The sequence below is a fragment of the Rhea pennata genome, chromosome 4 (genome assembly GCF_028389875.1).
Source record: "Rhea pennata isolate bPtePen1 chromosome 4, bPtePen1.pri, whole genome shotgun sequence".
NCBI lineage: Eukaryota > Metazoa > Chordata > Aves > Rheiformes > Rheidae > Rhea > Rhea pennata.
In genome coordinates, this window is record NC_084666.1 from 157,126 (window position 1) to 181,342 (window position 24,217).

General features: G+C 68.3%; 1 protein-coding gene across 6 annotated transcripts; it reads left to right on the forward strand.

The window, feature by feature from the left end:
* Positions 1-612: 612 nt before the first annotated feature.
* On the forward strand, positions 613-23,094 carry LOXL3 (lysyl oxidase like 3). 6 transcript variants are annotated; one of them, XM_062574806.1, is made up of 15 exons: positions 613-676; positions 7,610-7,931; positions 8,599-8,762; positions 10,254-10,465; positions 14,163-14,382; positions 15,090-15,273; positions 15,562-15,716; positions 16,736-16,906; positions 17,022-17,177; positions 17,363-17,525; positions 19,911-20,154; positions 20,770-20,885; positions 20,972-21,108; positions 21,987-22,098; positions 22,335-23,094. In XM_062574806.1, the coding sequence occupies exons 2-15, from the start codon at positions 7,622-7,624 to the stop codon at positions 22,406-22,408; spliced, it is 2,418 nt and encodes an 805-aa protein (XP_062430790.1). In that variant the 5' UTR covers positions 613-676; positions 7,610-7,621; the 3' UTR covers positions 22,409-23,094. The 6 variants fall into 6 exon arrangements, with proteins under 6 accessions (XP_062430790.1, XP_062430791.1, XP_062430792.1 ...); XM_062574807.1 differs by having other exon boundaries at positions 15,093-15,273; XM_062574808.1 differs by lacking the exon at positions 17,022-17,177.
* The last annotated feature ends 1,123 nt before the right edge of the window (positions 23,095-24,217 follow it).

The window sequence follows — 24,217 nt, forward strand, 5'->3', positions numbered from 1 at the left end:
CCCTGCCAGGACAGTGCCTTAGAGGCAGGCCGGGGGGGGGGGGGGGCAAGGAGGGACATCTATCCAGCCATCCTGCTGCAGCCTTTGGAAAAGTGCTGGGCAGGGAGGGGTGGAAGGAGCAAACCGAAGTTTTCTCTCTGCCTCTCTGTCCCGAGGGCGAGGGACGAGGTCAGGCTGGGCCAGGGCAGGCTGGGGACCCGGGGCAGCCCCTGCCTTTCCCCATGCCTTCCCAGGCCTCCCTGGCTGGCCGTGCTCAGGGAGCTGCTCTGAGGGGCAGCTGCTGGGGCAGCCTGAGCGCCTCGGTGCTCCCGGCTGGCCAGGCCACGCTGGGTGGGGGCCCGGCCGGGGGTAGGACGGAGCCGCCGGGGAAGGCCCCGAGCGGGCCGGGGGTCCGGGCAGCCCCGCGGCCCCCGAGCGGCTCGGCGCCGGCCCGGCCCGGAGCGCGGCCCGCCCGCGGGGAGCGGGGCCGTGCCGGGGCGGCCGCGCTGCCGGGGCTGGCGCGGGGCCGCGCCGGGGGCAGGCGGCGGCGGGGCGGCCCCGGACGCGGCTCCGCGCGGGGCGGGCCGGGGCGGAGAGGGGCGGCTCGGCGCGGCCCGGCCCGGCCCCGCCGGCACTCGGCTCGGCTGCCGGAACCGCCGCAGCACCGGGAGCGGCGCGCAGCGCGGGCGGACGAGAGGTACCGCCGCCGCCCGGGGCAGCGGCGCGGGGCCGGCCGGGCCGGCGGGGAGGGCGGAGCGGGGCTGGCCGGGGCGGCCGGCGGGGCTGCGTGCGCCGGCCGGGCCGTGCTTTCCACCGAGCCCTTCCCCGTGGTGTCAGGGCCAGGGGCGCGGGGCTGGCGCGTCCGTTCGCGAGCCGAGGTCGGGAGCGTGCGCGAGTGTGATGGGAGCGGGCGGCCGCTGGGTGCCGGGCAGACGTGCGGCATCCCGGAGCACGGGGCTGTGCGGAGTGAGCACAAGCTGCTTGTGCGTGGCTGAGGGCTGTGAGGCGCCGCTCCTTGCAGCGTGGTGCTTTGGGGAGTGCTGTGTTGGGGTGAAGAGAGGAGTTATCTGTGTGCAGCTGCTCTGTGTAGTCCTGAGTGGTAGGGTGTGTGTGGGGGAGCTGTGTGTTGAAGGTGCTTCACAGCATGCATGGGAGAGTATGGTGTGGTGAGTCACAGTGTGCTGGGATGTGATACGGGCTGTGGTCACTGCTTAAGTTGTCTGGATAGCGCAACGCATTTTGCAGAGGAAGGTGGTGTTTAATGTGAAGCAGTTAGCGGTTACTGCAGCTGTGGAATGAATGGAGGGTTATGTGGGGCTGCGTAGTGCAAAAGTTGTGTGACTTTGTGGGCTGTGCCATTCTACTGTGCAGAGAACCACTGGCTGTCAGAGCATGACTGTGCCATGTCTGTGGGATGCTGGCAGGATGGAGTTTAACTTTGTGGTACCCTGTGTTTGCTGCAGAAAGCTTTCTTTGTGTACTCTATGGGCTGTATTGAGGACAGAGGGGTTGTGTAATGTTAGTTGTGCCGCGTGTCCCTGTGTTTGCAGGGAGCGAGGGTTTGTGTAGTGCAGGCAGTGTGTGTTTCCCGTGTGACTTCTGGGAAGGGCTGTCGAGCAGATGTGGGGTTTGCAGGGTGCTGTATGGATCTGTGCAGCCATGCTGCAGCCTTGCTGCAGCCCTGGGTGTACTGTGCGGTGCCTGGCTTCAGGAGGCTTGTTTGCTGAGCTGTGGTTTGCAAAGGGTGGTGGAGACTCAGGATTTCCACTGAAGATGGAATTTGCTGTGGCCCTCGGGGAAGAAGGTGGACGAAAGGATGAAGGGGGGTGGGGGCAGTCCCTCTTCATGGCCAGGCCCTACATGTCCCTGGCTGCTCTCCAGATGAGTGGGCAGAGAGCCAAGCAGGGCTTGCCGGCTGCCCCTCTGCACCGGAGCCCCAGTGGAGTAGCCCCCGGGGCTGCCAGCCCAGCTGCCTGCCCCTTGCCACTGGGCTATCACAGCATGGTGGCCGGTGGCTGCAGCATCCACAGCATCCTTCAGGGTCTCTCCTTGCTGCTGCGAGTTTCTCCTGGGGAGCCCCGGGCAGCACCCGGCTGGGCCCAGGGTGTGCAGGGTCCCAGGAAGCTGCCAGTGTTTTGGCAACAGGACAGAGATGTACCAGCTGCAGAGGGGGACAGCAGGACAGGGGGGACATCAGGCAGCCCAAAGGGCTCAGGGCTACTTGACCTGGTGGGTTGGACCTGGAGTCAGCAGGGGAAGGGGAAGTGGAGCCCGGAGCGTGGGCCAGTTCTCTGCGCCCAGCTGCCATCCAGCACCGTGCCAGCAGCCGGGGCCGTGTGCCTGCAGCAGCAGAGCGGCCTGGGCACCACCCAGCCAGGGGCACGTAGCAGGATGGCAGCGACAGCCCTGCCACGGTGCTCCCGGCTCACTCTGCGGCGCCAGTCTGGCTTCAGGAGGTGTCAGAGCCGGCCAGGGCAGCCGGGCCCCTGCGGTGGCCTGAGGTTGTTCCATGGTGCTCCTGGGCCAGGTCATCGGGGCAGCCGGGCTGCCCCGGGCCTCGGCTGTGCTTCCCGGGGATCTGCTGGCCCTGTGCGGTCCGTTGCAGATCGCAAAGCTGGCCGGTGAGGCGTGGTGTCGTCGCTCCTCTGCTCCCGTGCGCACGTGGCTCCTGCGCTTGTGCGTGCACCGCTCCCCAGTGGTCCCGGGGCTGTGGGAAGCAGGAGAGGAAAGGGAGCCCATCCAGGCAGCCGGGGTTGCGAAAGGGCCGGAGCGGGAGGCCAGGCTGCCGTCTGTATGTGCTGGGGCCCTGGGGGAGATGGATACAGCGTGGGGCCCATGGGGCCCACCAGACCTCCTCCTGCCCCATGGGCTGGGACGTGGCCCTGCTCTCCCAAAGACGTGGTCCCCGCTTGGACCTCGGCCGGGTGTGACCGTGTTGCCTCGTAGCCTTCCCCAGAGGGGATAAACAGAGGGAGCGTCTTCCTCCGCGTTGGCGGGTTTCCCAGGTTTTTGGTCATTTGTGCTGCTCTTCTCTGAGTCCTCCCAGTTTGTCAGTGTCTGCTTTGCTCTGTGTCCCTGTGCACGTGCCCAGGCCTCCTGCACAGCGGTGCTGAGGGCAAGTCCTGCAGCGCCAGCATGGCCTGGCCTTCCCAGGTGCTGCTTTCTAGGATATCACCCCCAGCTGCAAGGATGACCTGTGCTTGGCAGCGGTAACGTGCACAGTCCAAACGCAGTGGCTTGCCAGGGATCTAGCTCATCTGCAGAGCTGTCCCTTCTCCAGCTCCTTACTGTTCAGCAGGGTTTTCCCAGCGGGGTCTGATGTCGCTCCGGGTGCCCGAGGGAAGCCACATGGTGCATCAGGCTTGAACAGCCCTTGGGGTGCAGAGGGCTGTGGGGTTCAGCTCCGCGGGGCACCGGGACACCGTGGCTGGCAGCATGGTTCAGCCCTGTGCTGTCCTGCCGGCAGTGAACAGTGCCTGGGGCCCGGCACGCAGCCCAGCAGCCCGAGCGGCCGGGACATTCCTGAGGTTTCCTGAGCCGTCGCGAGGACCTGGGTTGCTCCTGTGGCTCCCGCGACGGGTGTTTGCTCAGGGCAGTGCGTCCTCCCAAGCCCTTTCCCGTCGCAGGCTGGTGCTGCAGCCCCGTTCCTGCGCTGAGGGGATGCACTTCCAGCGTGGCACGGCGCGGCACGGCCAGCTGCCTGCTCGGGCAGCACCGCCTTGCCTGCAGCTCTGGTTAGAGGGGGGGCTCTGTCTCTGGCCGGAGCAGGCAGCAGGCAGCAGGCAGTGGCATCGCCAGGGCCTGGGGCAGCCGAGGGCAGGCAGGGCTTGGGCAGGCTCCCGTTTGGCAGCATGTGGCATCAGCAGGCTGGGGACACAGCTGGACACCTCAGCCCATCCCAGGTGATTCCTGAGCCCCTGCCCGTCCCAGCCGGCGCTGGCTAGCCCCAGTGCCCCGGGCTGTTCGCAGGTCAGTGTTGCGTGCAGACCTGGTGCAGGCCACGCACCCTCTGGCAGCACCAGCCTGCAAGACTGTGGTGCCGTGAGGCTGAGTCGAGGTCGGGCGGTGGAGGAAAGGGGCCCCGGGCCAGAACTGCAGACGCTGAGCCCAGCCCCACCTCAGCCGCCAGCCGGCAGAGCTGTGCCCAGGACAGCAGCTGGTGGGGGCGCAGCAGGCGGGGGGAGCAGGTCCTTGTCCTGGGAGCAGCGCGCGGGACCAGTGGCAAAGCTCCCACCAGGGCAGCAACATTGGCCAGTGTCACATGCCCTGAGAACAGCAAATGCACGGCTTGCACATAAGAAAATGGAAAAAGTGATCAGGACAATGAGAGCCCTGTTAGCCTGACCGCTGTAGCGCACGGATCCGGAGCACACTTGGAGAGAGAGATCTTTACAGAAACGAGGGAAATAGCTCGTGCGTTCCCCCTGGGAGTTCACGCTGACAGCCCCACATCCACGCTTCATTAGGGATGGGAGGTGCTGTGGGTCCATGTGGATTCATCGGGACGGGTCGCTGGGGAGCTGCGGGATGGGTGGCAGCAGCTGAGGACGAGCAGAGAGGTGCTGCTGGCACAGGGGCCCGAGGGGCTCGCGGGGTGCTGGAGGCTGCTCGCGGGGCTGCCCATGCCTGGCATCCTCCTTCATGGTGCCGGCACCAGGCTGGGCGTTACTGGTAGCACGGTCTGGAGGCAGCGGGTGCCGTGGGGGTGGCTGCATGCCCAGATGAGCGGTCTTGTGAAACGGGATGAAAATCAACCACACGCGCTCCAGGCTTTGAGGGACTGGTGGCAGGAGTCCCTGCAGCCAGGGGACGTCGGAGGCGGTGGGGAGGATGCTGTGCATGAGCTGGTCATGCAGCAGCCGGGCTGAATCATCAGCATGGAAAGGCAGACGTGCCGGGGACGTGCCGGGTAGGAGCACTGCGATGGGGATGGGGAGCACTGAAACCTCTCGCGCCGTAACAGGGCAGTGCTCCCGGCACCTGGGGCTGGGCTGTCCCGGCGCGGGTCCTGCTGCGGCACCAGGCGAGGGTGCAGGGTTCATGCCCTGCAAGAGCAGTGTGACGGCTGCGTGCCACGGCGCAGCAGCTGGAGCTGGCGGCGGGTGCAGACACCTTGTCCTGAAGGCAGTGCCGAGGAGGTTTGGCCAGGTTATGGCTGAATCATTCCTCAGCACGGTTACCTGCAGCCCGGGATCGGAGTATCCCACCGCTCCCCTCTCCGTGACACGGGATGGACCGGTGTCCTCTCATCTCGCTGTTGCTTGCGCTCCCACGGCCCGCGCGTCCTCCCTGTCCTTCCCCGACCCCTTGCCTGTGCTGGTGCCAGGGCTGGCAGCAGCAGCCTGCCGCAGCCTCGCAGATACGAGCGGCTTCAGCGATCCTGCTCACGCTGAGCGCGCCAGATCCTGCAGGTCACACTGCTGGGGCCCCGTGGGGCCGGAGGATTGCTGTCACGGCACAAACCCAGGCACTTTCGCAGGTGCCCGGTTCTGGTCTCTGCTCCCACCCGCGTCCTTCCTAGGGACATGGCCTTGTTTTTGTTAAGTCACGCATGTGCGCATATGATGCCATTTTAGCAGGACATCCAGGGGCCTATTCCCACCGCAGCTCTGTGTGCTCCCCCCATTTCTGTGCCTTTACAGGCTGTGCCAGGAGAGAACCTTTTTCCCCTCCAGACAGTGTTTTGCTATTGAATAGCATGTGAACCTCACCAGAGAGCTCACCGGATGGTGACTTCCCAGTTGTAGCCACATTTTTGTTCCAGCGGGTGACCAGCTTTAATCCACTTAGTAGGAGGTACACTGTTTGTGTTGTGTGCTAATTATTCATTAAAAGGTCGTGCGAGATGAATTGAATGCCTTCCAGTCTCAGCCTGTTATGTCAGCACAGTTACTCCAATTAACCAAACTTGTAGTTTCATAAAAGGTCCTAGCAGCTTTCCGACAGAGGCCGTTTCTGCAGAACCGCAGAGACGGGCGGTAGCTGTGCTGCAGTCCTTCAGCCTTGTGCAGCCGCGTTGCAGGAGAACTGGGCGCTCGCCTGCAGTCCGCCTCGGCGAGTATCGTCCCGCTTGTTCTGCGCGAGCGCCAGTGCAACTTCAGTTCTGCCCCAGCGCCTGCAGCGTTCGCCGGCTCCCAAAGAGCTGAGCGGCCCAGACCTGCCGGTTCACGCCCGCACGTGCAGGGGACGGAGCTCGGCTGGGCTTCCTTCGGGAGGTCTGGGTGGCCCTCGGCGGCCGCGGGCAGCATGGGGAGAGCCTTAGCCCTGCTGTGCGGTGTCAGGCTCATCCCCGCACTGCTTTCCCAGCAGCAGGAATGCGGCCGGAGCCTTCCCGCCCACTGCCCGCTCGGGGCCCCTGCGCTGCGCCGCGGCCCTTGTGCTCGCCCTTCTCTTCCTCCTGCCCCAACGAGCTGATGAGAAGGCTCAGCAGAGCGTTTCCCTGCTGCCTGCCCGCAATGCGCTCCCCGCGGGCGTTGCTGTGTCCTCGCCGGGCCGAGGCGGCGCCCGGGGTGCAGCGAGCCCAGGGCTGCCCCCCAGGGCTGCGGGGCTCTGGAGGCATTCCCAGAGCCCACGTGCTAGCCAGGGCCGCGTGCAAAGGCGGTGGGGCAGGCTGGCGTGGGGCGGCTGCGCAGGGCGCGCTTCCCTCGCCGCAGGGTGAGATGCAGCGGCCGCGGCGCCAGTGGGGCCAAGGGGCCCCTGACTGTGCCAAGCATGTGCGGAGGCGGTTCATGGAGAAATGCTTTTGCTGCCGTGTGTCGAAGAGGCTGATGTGGGAACACCGCATCTCCCTCTGGCACTTGGGGAGCCGTGGGTGTTGCTGGCGGGCTGGCGGAAAAGCTGCGTGAAGAGGAACGGGGAGGGCTCCGGCCGCCGGGGCGCGGGCCGGCAGCCCCGCGGCCGTTGTGCTGCCCGGGGCATCGAGCCACATCCGCTCCCACAGGGCTTCCCCAGCCCCGGCCCAGCTCCCACGGCCTCCGCACCCGTGGGCGGCACCTGGCACTGCTGGCGGCCGGCTTGCACCCTGCGGCCTGGGAGACGCAGTGCAGTGCTGCACTGCGAACCGCGGCGGGGTGCGGGTCACAGCGGGATGTGGGTCCCAGCGGGATGCCGGTCACAGCGGGATGTAGGTCATGGCGGGGTGCGGGTCGCAGCGGGATGCCGGTCACAGCGGGATGTGGGTTGTGGCGGGGTGCGGGTCGCGGCGGGGTGTGGGTCACAGAGGGATGTGGGTCACAGCGGGATGCCGGTCACAGCGGGATGTGGGTTGTGGCGGGCTGCGGGTCGTAGTGAGATGCAGGTTGTGGCGGGATGTGGGTCACGGTGGGATGCGGTTTGCAGCGGGATGTGGTTCACGGCAAGGTGTGGGTTACAGCAGGATGCAGGTTAGAGCAGGATGTGGGTCGTGGCAGGATGTGGGTCGTGGCGGGTGGGGGGGGCATTGCTCGGGGGAGGTGTGGATGTGCTGGAGCTGAGCTGAGTTGCGTGTGAACGGGGGTTTAGCCCGCGTGGGCCTGGGGGAGAGCAGCGGGGTACGGCTGTGGGGAGCAGGGGTGCGTCCCGGCCGGGGAGCCACACCGGGCTGCGGCGCGTGGGGCAGCATCGGGGCCGCCCCTGACGCCTCTCCCCACAGGGCCCAGCTGCCATGGGGAGCCGTGGTGCCTGGGCACAGCCGCAGCTCCTGGCGCTGCTGGCCGGCGCCTGGCTGTGGGTGGGAAGCGCCCAGCCCACCCCCCCCGGCCCCACGCGCGGCCCTGGCCCCGCGCTGAAGTTTCGCCTGGCTGGCTACCCGCGCAAGCACAACGAGGGCCGCATTGAGGTCTTCTACAACGATGAGTGGGGCACCATCTGCGACGACGACTTCACGCTGGACAACGCGCACGTGCTGTGCCGGCACCTTGGCTTTGTGGCTGCCACCGGCTGGGCCCACAGCGCCAAGTACGGCAAAGGCGTCGGTAAGAGCCAGGAGCGGGCGCCGGTCCGGGCGCTGCGCCTGCGGGGCCGGCCGTGCCGAGGCCGCGCGCCGCTCGCTGCCGGGGCAGCGAGGCTGCTGCAGCGGTGTGCGTGCGCCGCTCGTGCGGGGCCGGGCAGCTCCTGTGTTCGCAGAGTGCCCGGCAGCACGCGTGTGCACGGGCATGCGTTTGTGCACGCGTGTGCCTGGCAGCCTGCAGAGCTCCGTACGTGCATGTGAGCTGCTGTTTGTGCACGGGGGCTGGGAAGACTGTGTGCGTGCAGCACAGCGGTGGGCCTGTGCATGCCTGTGTGGGGCAGGGTGGTTGCGCACCTCTGCGGGTGCAGCTGTGCGGAGCAGAGGTGCAGCAGACTGCACTGCAGGGCAGAAGCTGTCCAGATCGGGGAGTGAGTGTCACATTTTTTGGCCATTTGGGGGGTTACATCTGGGAGGGCAGCCCTCTGCGGATGTGGAAACCCCACTGCAGCTCTGCCCCTTCCGAGCTTTCTTCTTTGCATTTCTCCGCCTTGGCTTTGTGCTGCAGAACGACTGCCCCGTCCCTGCACGCCAGCACCACTGTGGCTGCGCTCCGGCGCCGCCGGCCCTGCTGCACTGGGCACACCGCAGTGGCTCGGCCTCCTCTCACCCCCCCTCCACCTCGTGTCTCGCAGGGCGGATCTGGCTGGACAACGTGAACTGTGGTGGGGGCGAGAAGAGCATTGGGGACTGCAAACACCGGGGCTGGGGCAACAGCGACTGCAGCCATGAGGAAGATGCAGGTGTCGTCTGCAAGGACGAGCGCATCCCTGGCTTCAAGGACTCCAACGTCATTGAGGTGAGGAAGCTGCCAGCCAGGTGCTGCCTGGAGCCCGGCCACGGGGCAGCCCGGCCGCGGGGCAGCCCGGCCGCGGGCACTGCCTGTACCCGTCCTTGCTGCATGGCTGGGGTCAGCTCCTGCTGCGTGCTGGTGGCTCCCGTGCGCAGGACCCCGACCCTGTCGGCGCCTTCCCGGCGCCTTTGGGAGCTGGGGAGCACCATGTCCCCGGTGCAGCCCTGGCCCCGCTCCGGGACGCTGGGAGCAGGCAGGAGCCCTGGCCGTCCTGGCCACGGGGCCGACGGGTCTACGGGCACCACAGGGCGATGCAGGAGGCACATCCTGCCCCGGCCCCACGCTAGCGCTGGGGGCTGCCGCTACCCTGAGCCTCCAGGGCTGCTGCTTCCCCTGCAGCTTCCCCAGGCTGCAGCATCTGCCTCTCGCCTCCGCCCCGGTTCCATCCTTCTCCTCTCGGCCAGGGACCTGCGGTGCGCAGACCCACTCCTGCACGCTGCGCTCCTCAGCTCACACGTCCCTCCCTCCTTCGCTCTCTCTTTCAGCATGCTGCTCCTTAGAGCAGTTCTCCTGGCTGCCCTGGCACCGGCCCCTGGCATGTCCCTGGGTGCCAGGGCAGCAGCACCGCTCCTGCCTGTGCTCCCTGTGCCCTGGACCCACACTGGGGACCCCCGGGTGCTGTCCCGGTGCACGTCCCCAGGTGCCAGGGCTGCAGCACCGCTCCTGCCTGTGCTCCCCATGCCCTGGACCCACACTGGGGACCCCCAGGTGCTGTCCTGGTGCATGTCCCTGGGTGCCAGGGCTGCAGCACCGCTCCTGCCTGTGCTCCCCATGCCCTGGACCCACACTGGGGACCCCCAGGTGCTGTCCTGGTGCATGTCCCTGGGTGCCAGGGCTGCAGCACCGCTCCTGCCTGTGCTCCCCGTGCCCTGGACCCACACTGGGGACCCCCAGGTGCTGTCCTGGTGCATGTCCCTGGGTGCCAGGGCTGCAGCACCACTTCTGCCTGTGCTCCCCATGCCCTGGACCCACACTGGGGACCCCCGGGTGCTGTCCCAGTGCATGTCGCCAGGTGCCAGGGCTGCAGCACCACTCCTGCCTGTGCTCCCTGTGCCCTGGACCCACACTGGGGACCCCCAGGTGCTGTCCCGGTGCATGTCCCTGGGTGCCAGGGCTGCAGCACCACTCCTGCCTGTGCTCCCCGTGCCCTGGACCCACACTGGGGACCCCCGGGTGCTGTCCCGGTGCACGTCCCTAGGTGCTGGGGCGGCAGCACCGCTCCCCTGTGATGTGCCCAAGGGGCCACGGGTGCTGCCTGCATGGGAGGGGATTGGGTGCTTGGCTGCCAGGGCCATCGGAGGCGGCTGGCAGGGAGGCAGGGCCCCATCCCCGTGCCCAGGCTGGGGGCCCCGTCCCTGCAGGCACCGGCTCCCCCCGGGCATTCCCACGGATTGGGGCTGGGAGCCGCGCGGGCTGATGGTGCCCGGTGCCCCGCAGACGGAGCAGAGCCATGTGGAGGAGGTGCGGCTGCGGCCGGTGGTGTCCGGGGCCAGGAGGCGGCTGCCGGTGGCGGAGGGTGTCGTGGAGGTGCGCTACAAGGACGGCTGGGCGCAGATCTGCGACGAGGGCTGGGACAGCAACAACAGCCGCGTCGTCTGCGGCATGATGGGCTTCCCCGCTGAGAGGAAGGTGAACAGGAACGTCTACAAGTGAGTCGGGCTGGCGGGCACCGGGGTCCGGGCAGGCCGGCGAGCGGGGCCGGGCACCGGGCAGGGCCGTGGACGGACGCAGCGGCCAGGCGCCTCTGCGGCGCTCAGCGCCCCCGGCCCCCGGCGGGGCGCTTGCCTGGGCGCTCGCCAGACGAGCTGGTGATCCGCACTGCTGCTGGTGTCCCGGCGCCCGTGTGCACAGGCTGCGCCCAGGGGCCGGGCGGTGCTGCCGTAGCCACCCGTGTTCCCGCGGCGCTCTGGAGAGCACGGGGTCCCAGCCACAGCGACGACTGGCAGCGCTGCGCCCGCGGTGCGGCAGCGCTGCGTGTGCCCGGAGCTGTGTGTGTCCGGCGCTGATGTGCCCGGTGCCACACGTGCCTGGTGCTGTGCGTGCCCTGTGCTGTGCATGCCTGGTGCTGCGTGTGCCTGACGGTGCGCGTGTCTGGCACTGTGTGTGCCCGGCGCTGTGTGTTCTCAGCGAGGTGTGTGCCTGGCAGCGCACGTGCCCAGTGATGCATGTCCCTGGTGGTGCGCGTGCCCAGTGCTGAGCGTGCCCGGCAGTGCGCATGCCCAGCGCCGTGCGTGCCCAGCAATGAGTGTGCCCAGCGCCGTGTGTGCTCGGCAGTGTGTGTGCCTTGCGGTGTATGTGCCCAGCCCCGTGTGTGCCTGGTACTGTGTGTGCCCGGCGCCATGTGTGCCCTGCAGTGTGCATGCCTGGCGCTGTGTGTGCCTGGTGCTGTGTGTGCCTGGTGCCGTGCGTGCGCAGTGGTGCACGGGCCCTGCAGTGTGCATGCCTGGCGCTGTGCGTGCCTGGTGCCGTGCGTGCCCAGCGCCGTGTGTGCCCAGCGCCGTGTGTGCCCGGCAGTGCGCGTGCCCGGCAGTGCGCGTGCCCAGCGCCGCGCGTGCCCTGACTGTCCAGCCACGGTGTCGCTCCCACAGGAGGTTCAAGCGCGCAGCCAGGATGAAGGGCCGGCGCCCGGGGCCGGGCGGCAGGTAAGGGGCCAGGCGCCCCGTCTGCTGCGCCCTCTGCGGAGCTGGGCCGTCCGGCCCCAGCCAGGCTCTGCCCTGGCGCCGGAGCCAGGCGCGAGCGGATCCCGCCGGAGCAGCGCTGCGGCCCCGGCCGTGCCAGGCTGTGCCTCATGCTTGCTGCTTCAGGGCCTGGTGCAGCAGGGTCTGCAGGGGGCACAGACCCTCTCCCGGCTGCGCCGGCGGGGTGCAGGGCACCGGGCAGAGGCGGCCCGGCGCAGGGGCTGGCCAGGCTGCAACGTGGAGCCATCTCTGCTGGGGACGGGGTGGGCGGGCTGCAGAAACGGCTGCTTTGGGGGGACGGTCGCTGTGGGGAAGCTGGAGTGGCCGTGTGCCCCACTGCTCCCAGCAGCGGGGGCTGGCGCAAGTTGGAGCAGGGCTGGCGGTACCCAGCGCCGGGGTGATGGGCACGGCAGGGCTGGCCGTGCCTGGATGCGGCATCCTCCTGGGACCTCTTGCGCCCTGCGCCCGCCTGCTCGCGCTCTCTGCTGATCCTGAGGGATGGGTCGGCTGCCCAGTCCCTCCCACTGCTGGATCGGGCCGGGGGTGCCAAGACCTAGGCTGCTGCCTGCGCCCGTCGTCCCTGGGCAGCGGCAGGGTGCCGCTCGCTTGAGCCCGCTGCCGCTCCAAGGACCCACTCTGCTCTCAGCAGGCGCCTCCGCCTGGCCCCACGGCCGGTGCCCGGTCCCAAAGGTGCCCTGTGCTCCAGCCCCCTCCATGCTGGTGCCCCCAGCTTGTGGCACCAACGGGTGTCCCTGATGGCTCCTGCCGTGCCAGCGCTGCCGATGCCTGTCGAGCCTGGGGGCTCACGATACCCCGCCCCGAGGTCCCGCTCGCTGCCGCTTGCTCTAGTTGCTGCAGTTGTGTTGGCGCTCTGGCCCCTCTTCCGCCGGCGGGGGATTCCCGTGCCAAGCCCCCTCCAGAGCAGGCACTCTCTCCTGAGAGATGGGGCGCGTCTCCTTGGGCCAGCCTCCCTCTGGCTGCACGTCTGCAGTTGTCCACGGGGCCATGGGCTGACCCAGGCCGGAGGGGACCTCTGAGGCCTCCAGTCCGACCTCCTGCTCAGCGCAGCGTCGGCTCTGGGGGCAGAGCCGGCTCACGGCTTTATCCCCTCAGTTCTTGGAAAATCCCCGAGGATGGAGCCCTCTTGGCCCCTGCTCCACTGCCGAGCCATCCTCACGGGGCCACTTTTCATTGCGTCTCGTCTGAGCTCCTTGCTTCGGTTCACGCCTGCAGTCTCTCGTGCCCCTGCCCCTGCCCAGGGCGGCTGCTGCTGGGTCTCATCTCCGGGCTGAGCCGGCCCCGCTCCCTCCGCCTCCCCTCCAGCCCTGACCGGCTGCGGGGCTCGCTGCGGGGCTCTGTTGCTCATGTCTCTCTTGTGTTGGGGGGGACCAAAAGTGCGTGCAGCATCCAGATGTGACCTCCCGAGTGCTAGCGAGTGTCCTCCAGCCGTTTGCTTGTACCCCGAGTGCGGCCGAGGCCCCCGGCAGCCCTTTGCCACGTCCCGGTCTCACAGAGCAGTGCAGGCAGATGTGACCCGCTGCAGGGCGACAGGGCCAGCTGTCTGAAGGTGTTTTGCCTTGTCCCTGGCTTGTGTCCCCAGTTTGAGGCTCTCAGCCCTTTTCTTGCTGTTGCTGGGACCTCACCCCTGCCCAGCATCATCCTCCCTGCTATGCCAGGCGAAGCCCTGGTGCGTCGGGGCCGTTCCTGCGTCACCGGTGTGCCGGGGCCGAACAGCCTTCTGCTCCGCTGCCCTGCCCAGCAGCTCCCTGTCCTGGCAGCCACATCCGTGCAAGCAGGTCCCGCGGCCCGGTGCCTCGCACCCCGCTCTGCACAGCTTCCCAGGGCGCCTCCCTCGCTCCCACAGCCTGGTGACACTGGCACAGCGCCCGTCACGCTTGCCAGGCACTTGGGGCCGTGTTTGCGGGGTGTCCTGCTCCACGGGGAGTGTGGCCCTGGCCATGCCTGGTGTCTGGATGAGGGCGTGGGCATGTGGCACTTGCATCAGGACAGCAACAGATCAAATCGTTGCCCCCATATTTGATCTGCTCCTGCGCGACAAGGCAGCAAGGGACATTGCTGCATCCAGCACGGGTTTCCTGGTGCGGTGCTGGAAACTGCATCATTGCTGCGAAAGGTGGTTGCGTCAAGTGGCCAGGCAGCAGATGATGGCAGAGGTGCCCGCGTGTGGCACAAGGCACCTGCATGAGGCTCCCGGCATGGCCAACGTGTCCAGCTCTGTTTTTCAGGGGAAGCCAGGGCCAGGCTGTGCTTCTCATGCCCTGCACCGCGGCTGCTGCGGCTGCAGCTGGGGGGTGGCAGCCCGAGGGCCCCGGGCTCTTCGATTGCTGTTTTCTGTTTTCCAGGCTGGCCTCCAAATCTCGCCCCAAACACAAGCACAGAGAGGATGTAGGGTCCAAGAAGAGGTAAATGGCTCCAATGGAGAGCCTGAGCGCCAGGAGCAGGGCTCGGCGTTGCTGGAGCTGCCTGTCCCATGCTGCCGGGGGCATGGGGCAGGACCCAGCAAGGGCAGGTGCCCCATGGGCACGGCGCAGCCCAGGGGCGACGGCGCGAGGCAGGACAGCGAGTGTAGCAGGCAGGGCGGCCGCCAGGCACCTCCGCTCCCAGCTACCCTGCCAGCCCCTCTCAGGGGTCTGCTCTCTCCTTGCAGGCTGTTCACGGAGCGGCAGCAGCTCAACTACCGCCTGCACTCGGTGTCGTGCACGGGCACGGAGGTGCACCTCTCGATGTGCGCCTTCGAGTTCTACCGGGGCAATACCTCGGCGGCCTGCACGGCCGGCATGCCCGCCGTCGTCAGCTGCCTGCCTGGGCCCCTCTTCGCCACCGGCAGCGCCCACAAGAAGAAGCAGCGGCAGCAGCAGCAGGGCCAGGTGAGCGCTGCGAGAAGCCGTGGCCGCCTGCGTGCGCTGCTCTGGGGTGCCCCGCTGAGCTTGGCGGGGCTTGGGAGTGGGGCGTTCTGGGTCCCTGCGTGATGGAAGCAGCAGGTGGGGACCGTCACTGTCCCTGTGCATCCCTGGAGGCATGGTCAGCCTCACCCGTGCTGCACTGCGCCACGCCACATGGTGCCACGCCGTGCTGGGCTGCACCACACCGTGCTGGGCTGCACCACGCAATGCTGTGTTACACTGTGACATGCTGTGCTGCACTATGCCATGCCGTGCTGTGCTGCACCATGCCATGCTGGGCTTCACTATCCAATGCTGTACTGTGCTGCAGCTTGTTGTGCTGGGCTGCACCATGCTTTACTGGGCTGCACTGTGCTGTGCTGTAACATGCTGTGCTGGGCTGCAGCATCTCGTGCTGGGCTGCACCGTGCTGTGTTGGGCTGCAGCATGTCGTGCTGGGCTGCAGCATGTCGTGCTGGGCTGCAGCATGCTTTACCGGGCTGCACTATGCCATGCTATGCTGCACCATGCCGTGCCGTGCTGTGCCATGCCATGCCGTGCCGTGCTGCGCCATGCCATACTGTGCTGCACCATGCTCTGCTGCGCTGCATTGTGCTGGGCTGGGCTGCAGCAAGCAGTGCTGTATCACCATGCTGTGCCACGCCATGCCCTGCCTGACCCACTTTCCCCAGCAGCCACGGATTCGGCTGAAGGGTGGCGCGAAGGTCGGGGAGGGTCGCATCGAGGTGCTCAAGAGCAGCGAGTGGGGCACAATTTGCGATGACCGCTGGAACCTGCTGTCAGCCAGCGTGGTGTGCCGCGAGCTGGGCTTCGGCAGTGCCAAGGAGGCGCTCACCGGAGCGCGCATGGGCCAAGGTGAGGCGTCCTGGCGCGCAGGGGCTGGGCATTGCCCTGGCTGGGGCTGTGGGCCAGGCGCAGGGCCCTGCTGCGCTGGGGGAGCACGGCCGGGCCTGGCTGGTGGTGGCACGTGGCGTGCCGGGGGCGCGGTGCTCGCCTGAAGTGTCCCCATGCAGGCAGCTGCAGCAGGCACGGCTGCGCCAGGCTCCCCGGGCACCGCAGGGAGCGAGGGGGCCTTGGGGGGCGGCAGGAGGGCTGCAGCCGCCCCGCGCCCCTGCCCCCGGAGCCACAGCCCTCCCTCCGCAGGGACGGGGCCCATCCACATGAGCGAGGTGCAGTGCTCGGGCACCGAGCAGTCCCTCTGGAGCTGCCCCTTCAAGAACATCACGGAGGAGGACTGCAAGCACTCAGAGGACGCGGCCGTTCGCTGCAACATCCCCTACATGGGCTACGAGAACCTGGTGGGCACTGCTGCGGGGGTCCCGGCGTGGCGGGCAGCTGCAGCCACGTCCCTGGCAGCGGCCGGGCTGGGGAGGACCCGCGGCAGGGGGTCCCCTCTGCTGCACCCCATCGCACTCCACATGCTCCCTGGATTTGGGGAAGGGCTGCCCGGGGGGCCACTGTCCTCAGCTGCCCTGTGAGGGTGGGGGCCACCGGCTCCGGGTGTCCGTGTGTGGGGGGTGCCATGGGGCAGCGGCAGCCACCTGCTCTGCTCTGCCTGTGCCAAAGCATCAGAAAAAAAATCCCCATGGGCCAACCGAGAGAGATTTTTTTTTTAGCTGACGATGAAATGAGGAAGCCTGGAGCAGCAGCGCTGTCTGCCCTGGCCCCGCATTTCATCCCCGCCGGCGCACTTAACCCGCCCCGCCTGCCCCTGCTGAACGCGCCGCTTCCCCACCGGGACAGCGAGCGCCCGCGCCGCGCGCAGCACTCCGGGAGCTGCCGCCAGCCGCCTCGCGTCCTCACGGGCCCCAGCGTCACGGCATCCCCACGGCCCCGGCATCCCCACGGCCCCGGCGTCCCCACGGCCTCAGCATCCCCACGGCCCGGCGTCCTCACGGCCCCGGCATCCCCATGGCCTCGGCATCCCCACGCCCCGGCGTCCCCCCCAGCCCCCGGCATCCCCACGCCCTGGCATCCCCACGGCCCCGGCATCCCCACGGCCCCGGCATCCCCCCAGCCCCCGGCATCCCCACGGCCCCGGCATCCCCCCAGCCCCCGGCATCCCCACGGCCCCGGCATCCCCACGGCCCCCGGCATCCCCCCAGCCCCCGGCATCCCCACGGCCCCGGCGTCCCCCCCAGCCCCCGGCATCCCCACGGCCCCGGCATCCCTCCAGCCCCCGGCATCCCCCCAGCCCCCGGCATCCCCACGGCCCCGGCATCCCCCGGCATCCCCCTGGCCCTGGGGTCCCCACCACGGGCAGCGGGCCGGGCTGGGCCGCGTCCTGCCGGTGACGCCGGCGCCGCTCTCCCCGCAGATTCGGCTGAGCGGGGGCCGGAGCCGCGCGGAGGGGCGGGTCGAGGTGGCGGTGGGGGCCGGCGGCGGGCAGCCCCGCTGGGGCCTGGTCTGCGGCGAAGGCTGGGGCACGCTGGAGGCGATGGTGGCCTGTCGCCAGCTGGGGCTGGGATTCGCTAACCACGGCTTGCAAGTAGGTGCCGGTGCCGGGGGCCGGGCAGCAGCCGCCAGCAGCGCCGCGGGGCCGGGCCGGGGTGAGGACGGGCCGCGGCGGGCCGGGCGCTCACGGCCCCAGGCCTTCCCTGCAGATCCGCCTGTCTGGCGGCCGGACGGCGTCCGAGGGCCGCGTGGAGGTGAAGCGGGGCAGTCAGTGGGGCACGGTGTGCAGCGACGGCTGGACCACCAAGGAGGCCATGGTGGCCTGTCGCCAGCTGGGGCTGGGCTACTCTCTGCACGCCGTGACGGTAGGTGCCGGCGCAGGTGCCGCGGCCACGTGGCTCCGGCGGCACCGTGGGGCGAGCGGCCATGGGGCAGGTTTGGGGCACGCGGCAGGGCTGCGCCACGGCGGGTGCTGGCGGCTCTGCGGGGCACAAGGGGCAGCAGCCGCGGGGCCCCGCTGCTGCCCAGCCCGTCTCACTCCTGTCCCCAGGAGACGTGGTACTGGGATGCCAGCAATGTGACGGAGATGGTGCTGAGCGGCGTGAAGTGCGAGGGCCACGAGATGTCCCTGAGCCACTGCCAGCACCACGGTGCCAGCCTGAACTGCAAGAACACGGGCACACGCTTCGCTGCTGGTGTCATCTGCTCCGAGAGTGAGCGGCCGTGGGGTTTGCGGGCACGGGGTCTGCAGGCAACGGGACCACGGGCTGCGGGCATGGGGGTTTGCAGGGATGGGGCTGCGGGCACGGGGGGTTGCAGAGGATAGGGCTGTGGGCACGGGGGATTGCAGGGATGGGGCTGTGGGCACGGGGGGTTGCAGGGGATGGGGCTGTGGGCACGGGGGGTTGCAGGGGATGGGGCTGTGGGCACGGGGGATTGCAGGGATGGGGCTGCGGGCACGGGGGGTTGCAGAGGATAGGGCTGTGGGCACGGGGGATTGCAGGGATGGGGCTGCGGGCACGGGGGATTGCAGGGGATGGGGCTGTGGGCACGGGGGTTGCAGGGGATGGGGCTGTGGGCACGGGGGGTTGCAGGGAATGGGACTGCGGGCACGGGGGATTGCAGGGGATGGGGCTGTGGGCACGGGGGTTGCAGGGGATGGGGCTGTGGGCACGGGGGGTTGCAGGGAATGGGACTGCGGGCACGGGGGATTGCAGGGGATGGGGCTGCGGGCACGGGGGATTGCAGGGATGGGGCTGTGGGCACGGGGGATTGCAGGGATGGGGCTGCGGGCACGGGGGATTGCAGGGGATGGGGCTGTGGGCACGGGGGTTGCAGGGGATGGGGCTGTGGGCACGGGGGGTTGCAGGGAATGGGACTGCGGGCACGGGGGATTGCAGAGGATGGGGCTGTGGGCACGGGGGATTGCAGGGATGGGGCTGTGGGCACGGGGGGTTGCAGGGGATGGGGCTGTGGGCACGGGGGATTGCAGAGGATGGGGGCTGTGGGCACGGGGGGTTTGCAGAGGATGGGGCTGTGGGCACGGGGGGTTGCAGGGGATGGGGCTGTGGGCACGGGGGATTGCAGGGATGGGGCTGTGGGCACGGGGGATTGCAGAGGATGGGGCTGTGGGCACGGGGGATTGCAGGGATGGGGCTGTGGGCACGGGGGGTTGCAGGGGATGGGGCTGTGGGCACGGGGGATTGCAGAGGATGGGGCTGTGGGCACGGGGGGTTGCAGGGCATGGGGGCTGTGGGCACGGGGGATTGCAGGGATGGGGCTGTGGGCACGGGGGATTGCAGGGGATGGGGCTGAAGGCATGGGGGGTTGCAGGGGATGGGGCTGTGGGCACGGGGGGTTGCAGGGGATGGGGCTGTGGGCACAGGGGGTTTGCAGGGGATGGGGCTGCGGGCACGGGGGGTTGCAGGGGATGGGGCTGTGGGCACGGGGGATTGCAGGGATGGGGCTGCGGGCACGGGGGATTGCAGGGGATGGGGCTGTGGGCACGGGGGTTGCAGGGGATGGGGCTGTGGGCACGGGGGGTTGCAGGGAATGGGACTGCGGGCACGGGGGATTGCAGAGGATGGGGCTGTGGGCACGGGGGATTGCAGGGATGGGGCTGTGGGCACGGGGGGTTGCAGGGGATGGGGCTGTGGGCACGGGGGATTGCAGAGGATGGGGGCTGTGGGCACGGGGGGTTGCAGAGGATGGGGCTGTGGGCACGGGGGGTTGCAGGGGATGGGGCTGTGGGCACGGGGGATTGCAGGGATGGGGCTGTGGGCACGGGGGTTTGCAGAGGATGGGGCTGTGGGCACGGGGGATTGCAGGGATGGGGCTGTGGGCACGGGGGGTTGCAGGGGATGGGGCTGTGGGCACGGGGGATTGCAGAGGATGGGGGCTGTGGGCACGGGGGGTTGCAGAGGATGGGGCTGTGGGCACGGGGGGTTGCAGGGCATGGGGGCTGTGGGCACGGGGGATTGCAGGGATGGGGCTGTGGGCACGGGGGATTGCAGGGGATGGGGCTGAAGGCATGGGGGGTTGCAGGGGATGGGGCTGTGGGCACGGGGGGTTGCAGGGGATGGGGCTGTGGGCACGGGGGGTTGCAGAGGATGGGGCTGTGGGCACAGGGGGTTTGCAGGGGATGGGGCTGCGGGCACGGGGGGTTGCAGAGGATGGGGCTGTGGGCACAGGGGGTTTGCAGGGGATGGGGCTGCGGGCACGGGGGGTTGCAGGGGATGGGGCTGTGGGCACGGGGGTTTGCAGAGGATGGGGCTGTGGGCACGGGGGGGTTGCAGGGGATGGGGCTGAAGGCATGGGGGTTTGCAGGGGATGGGGCTGTGGGCACGGGGGTTTGCAGAGGATGGGGCTGTGGGCATGGGGGTTTGCAGAGGATGGGGCTGTGGGCACGGGGGGTTGCAAGTGGTGGAGCTGCGGGCACCTCATTCCTGGCTGGTGGGGTGGGCACGCGTTCGCCCAGCTGTGGCACTGCAGGGAGGCTGCCGGCTCAGTCCTGCTGCCCCAGGGCGCTTGCCTTGTCCCTGCTGCCCTCCGTGCTGGCAGGGCGGCCACCTGTCCCTGAGCAGCCGCGTGTTCCCCAGCCGCCTCCGACCTGCTGCTGCACGCCCCACTGGTTCAGGAGACGGCTTACATCGAGGACCGGCCGCTGCATATGCTGTACTGTGCCGCGGAGGAGAACTGCCTCTCCAGCTCAGCCCGCCTTGCCAACTGGCCCTACGGGCACCGCCGCCTGCTCCGCTTCTCCTCCCAGATCCACAACAACGGCCGTGCTGACTTCCGCCCCAAGGCGGGCCGGCACTCCTGGGTCTGGCACGAGTGCCACCGGTGCGTGCACAGCTCAGCACGAGGGCGTGGGAGAGGGCAAGGGTGATCCCTGTGAGGGGTGTGCTGGTGAGGGTGATGCCAATGCCGATGAGGGTGATGCTGGCGAGGGTGATGCTGGTGAGGGTGATGCCAATGCCGATGAGGGTGATGCCGATGAGGGTGATGCTGCTGAGGGTGGTGATGCCTGTGAGGGTGATGCCACGGAGGGATGTGCTGGTGAGGGTGAGGGTGATGCTGATGAGCCTGGGGGCTGTGGCTGTCCCGTTCTGTCTGCCTCAGCTCAGGGCTGTTCCTGGCTCTGGGGCCAGGAGAGGACTGCAGATGGTGCCACATGGCCAAGCCTCCCTGGCTCAGCTAGGGCCTCCGGCTGGCTGGGGACAGCCTCATCCTGTCACAGGGCAGGGCCAGCTCTGCCCAGCCTTGCGATGCTGCTGCCCCAGGAGAGGGGCTGCAGGGACCTTCCTCGAGCACCACGGGGACAGGCGGGTTGGGGGGACCTGCCACGGGCCAGGACGAGTCTCCTGTTGGCTCTGTGGCTCCTTCTCTGTGCCCCTCAGCCTCCCCTCTGCCATGGGGGTCCGGGAGCCAGTGCACCGCAGTCTGCATCTCTTGCAGGCACTACCACAGCATGGACATCTTCACCCACTACGACATCCTGACACCCAATGGCACCAAGGTGGCGGAGGGCCACAAGGCCAGCTTCTGCCTCGAGGACACGGAGTGCGAGGAAGGTGGGTGCCGCGAGCCTCCCCGGCGCAGCCCCTGCGGTGGGGGGTCTCCACGGCCATGCTGAGCTGTGCTCCCGTCCTGCTGGCAGACGTGGCCAAGCGGTATGAGTGCGCCAACTTCGGGGAGCAGGGCATCACCGTGGGCTGCTGGGACCTGTACCGGCACGACATCGACTGCCAGTGGATCGACATCACTGACGTCAAGCCAGGAAATTACATCCTGCAGGTGCGGCTGCTGAGCCCCCGCTGACAGCCCCCAGCCCTACTGGCAACGCCTCCGCGCACCTGCACCCTCTCCCCAGCTTTCACCGGGCTGCCTCCACCGGGGACTGCTGGTGGCTGGGCATGCACCTGGGAAAAGTGACGCTTTAAACCAGCCTTGCGCCACACAGCCCCAGCCAGACGCCTGGGCTCGCACGCAGCACCTCCTGCTTGTGGCGCTGCGTGGGACACGCTGCCGAGCTGAGCGGGGCTGGTGGCCGCCGGCCCCCGAGCTGGCGGTGCTGGGCTCCTGCCCGTCCTGGTGCCTGGGGATGGCTGGGCTGGTGTGGGACACACTCAGGTGTGTTTCGGCCCATGGCCAAGCACTGCAGCGTTTTCTGCTCCCTCCTTCCCCTCTCCAGGCACACCGGGCACTGGACAGCTTGGCACCAAAGCCACATTGCTCCTCTTGTGCCCCATTCAGGGGGAACAGTCAGTCTGTCCTAGAGCCACGGTTGCTAAGGACCGGAGCAGGTTGGACGGAGGTGCCGAGCAGGACAGCTGCAGTCGGCAGGCAGGTCCTGCTCGGAGCTGGGTCCTGCTCATCACAGAAGCCCAGAAAGCCCTGTCCAACCTCCTGGCACTGGCCCCGGGAAACATTGCTGGCAGACACAGGGTGCACAGTGGTGGGGCCATCCTGGTCACAGCACGGCCCCTGCTCCACGGCGCTCTCCCATGCCTCCCCTGCCCTCCCGTGGGGCTGCGGGGACCAAGTGCCAGGGCTGTCCTGGTGCAGTGCCCCCACTATCAGTTCCACTGGGGCCAGCCAACATGGGGTTGCATAGGGCTGCAGGACCCACAGGGCCGGGGCTGCGCCCACCCCTCAGCATCTGTGCCCCACAGGTCGTGATCAACCCCAACTTCGAGGTGGCGGAGAGCGACTTCACCAACAATGCCATGAAATGCAACTGCAAGTACGACGGGCACCGCATCTGGGTGCACAGCTGCCACATCGGTAACAGCCCCAGGGCATGGCACAGGGTGGGAGGGCACAGGGGCATGGGCAGCGTGGGGCATCCCCACAGAGGTGCTGGGGAGCGATGAGGGCTGTGGGATGCAGTGGGGCTGGGGCAGGTGTGGGGCTGCAGGACGCAGTAGGGCTGGGGCAGGCGAGGGGTAATGCGGGCAGGCAGCTGCGGTGGCAGTGGAGGTGCTGGCAGAGCTGACAGCTTTTGCCCTGTGCTTGCCCAGGTGACGCACTCAGCGACGAGGCCAACAAGCGGTTCGAGCAGTACCCAGGTCAGCTCAACAACCAGATCTCGTAGGGCCCCAGGCCCCCAGGAGCCCCGGGGAGACGGACACCATCTCCTTCGCCCCATGCGCATGGGAGGAAGCTGCTGTGGGGCCAGCGGGGAGGCCTCATGCCCCGCAGCACCGCAGCCGTGACGCGCGCCCCATGGGACCTCCGAGTCACGCCGGGACTGCCCAGGACTTGCCAGCCATGCGGAGCTGGTGCTGGAGACACTGCACGCACCATGCACCTCCCAGCCTGGGGCTGCCACTCCCAACCACTGCCGGGAGACACGGTGCCCCTTCCCCTGGGCTGCGGCACATGGGTATGGTCCGGAGGGGCCCTGCACACCCCTCCCAGCCCCCCTCCCACACCATCACGCACCCCCTGTTCCCTGGTCACCACCATCCCAGCAGCATCTCCCTCCCTTGGCTCCTTTTGCCTCCCCCCCCAGGCCCTATCTGCCATCCCTGGCTTTGCCCTCCGCTCCCTGCCTCCTGGGCACAGCCCCCGGCTGCTGCCTGCTCCTGCCCCTCACGCAGGGACCCCTGCCCTGTGCACAGTGCCGAGCGGCTGCCCCCAACGTGCGGGAGGCTCTGTGGGGCCCAGGGATCCTTCTCTGCTCACCTGGGGACTGTGTGGCTGCCCCTGCCCTGGCAGTGGCTCCCACACCTGTTTCTTAGTTGTAATTTTATTTTCTCTATAAAGTTGTCAATTCTATTTGTCTAATGGCTGCAGGCTCTTCTCTGGGGTGGGATAAGAAACATCACAAAACCAGGAGGCACAACACAGCTAATGCTGCAGGGCTGGCCAGCGTGCTGCAGCAGAGTGCCCAGCAGGGCTGTGAGCCACAGGAATTCCAGGCTTACACCAGGGAGATAGGCTACTTAGACATGGAAGCAGTCCGATACGGACTGGCACAGAGACAGCACGGCCCAGCAGAGCCACGGGCAGCGACACTTGAGGCAGGTGATGAGGACACGACATTGTAGTGAGGAGAGGGACAGCCCAGCTCCTGCAGCTGTATCACACCTCAGGCAGCTCTGGTCCTACTTGTGGCTGAGGAGCACAGACAAAAGCTCTAACCAGCTGGAGCATGTCACTGCAGGGACAGACTGCTCCTCCATGCAACCAGGGAGGAGGAGAGGGGCAGCAGGCAGCTCAGCTGTGGGCAGGCCCTGGCCCAAGGCAGTGGAAAGCGCTGCGGTCAACGCTGCCAGAGCAGCTATGTGAGAAATGCCGTCCGGCGTCTCTGTTATTTCCCCTATGAGCAGCAGCCCCTCCCCACCGGCTAGGACTTGCTGGAGAAACAAATTCCACTGGTGAGGCCAGGGCCAGTGCTGAAAGGAGGCCTGTTTTCCCTCGATGGGAGGAGTGGGCACTGAGGGAGCAGCTGCTTTGAGCTACCCTTCGCCACAGCACCCCCAAGGAACTGTGCTTCTTTCATCTCCTAAAAATAACAGGCATGTGTGAAGGCTCAAGAGCCCCTTCACAGGCAAGGCCTGGCTTGGACACACACATTCCCTTATGCTGGGAACACGGGCCTGACGCAGGCCCCTCAAAGCAGCCACTTCTCCCCTCACCATGACAGCTCCCTTCTCTGTGCCTCCTGCAGCCTCTGGCAGAGGTGTTGGGGCTGGAGCGGAGAAGAGGCTCTTCCAGGAAGGAGGGAACAGCATGGAGCAGCTCCTTCCCAGAACGCCCACGTGGGCTCCCAGCCGCCAGCTGCTGAGCACACGGGATGGAGCAAGCTCATCCTAGGCGACGGAGCAGGGCCCAGCAGGTCCCCAGTGGCCTGTCTGCATGCGTGGGAGAGCAGGGCTCCAGCACAGGCAGCTGCTGG

What these genes read in the sequence shown, in the direction of transcription:
- LOXL3 (XM_062574806.1), top strand. Translation starts at nt 7,622, where the DNA reads ATGGGGAGCCGTGGTGCCTGGGCACAGCCGCAGCTCCTGGCGCTGCTG. An exon ending in GGCAGCAGCAGCAGGGCCAG is followed by an intron (nt 14,383 to 15,089) that starts GTGAGCGCTGCG and finishes CACTTTCCCCAG; the next exon opens with CAGCCACGGATTCGGCTGAA. An exon ending in TCGCTAACCACGGCTTGCAA is followed by an intron (nt 16,907 to 17,021) that starts GTAGGTGCCGGT and finishes CCTTCCCTGCAG; the next exon opens with ATCCGCCTGTCTGGCGGCCG.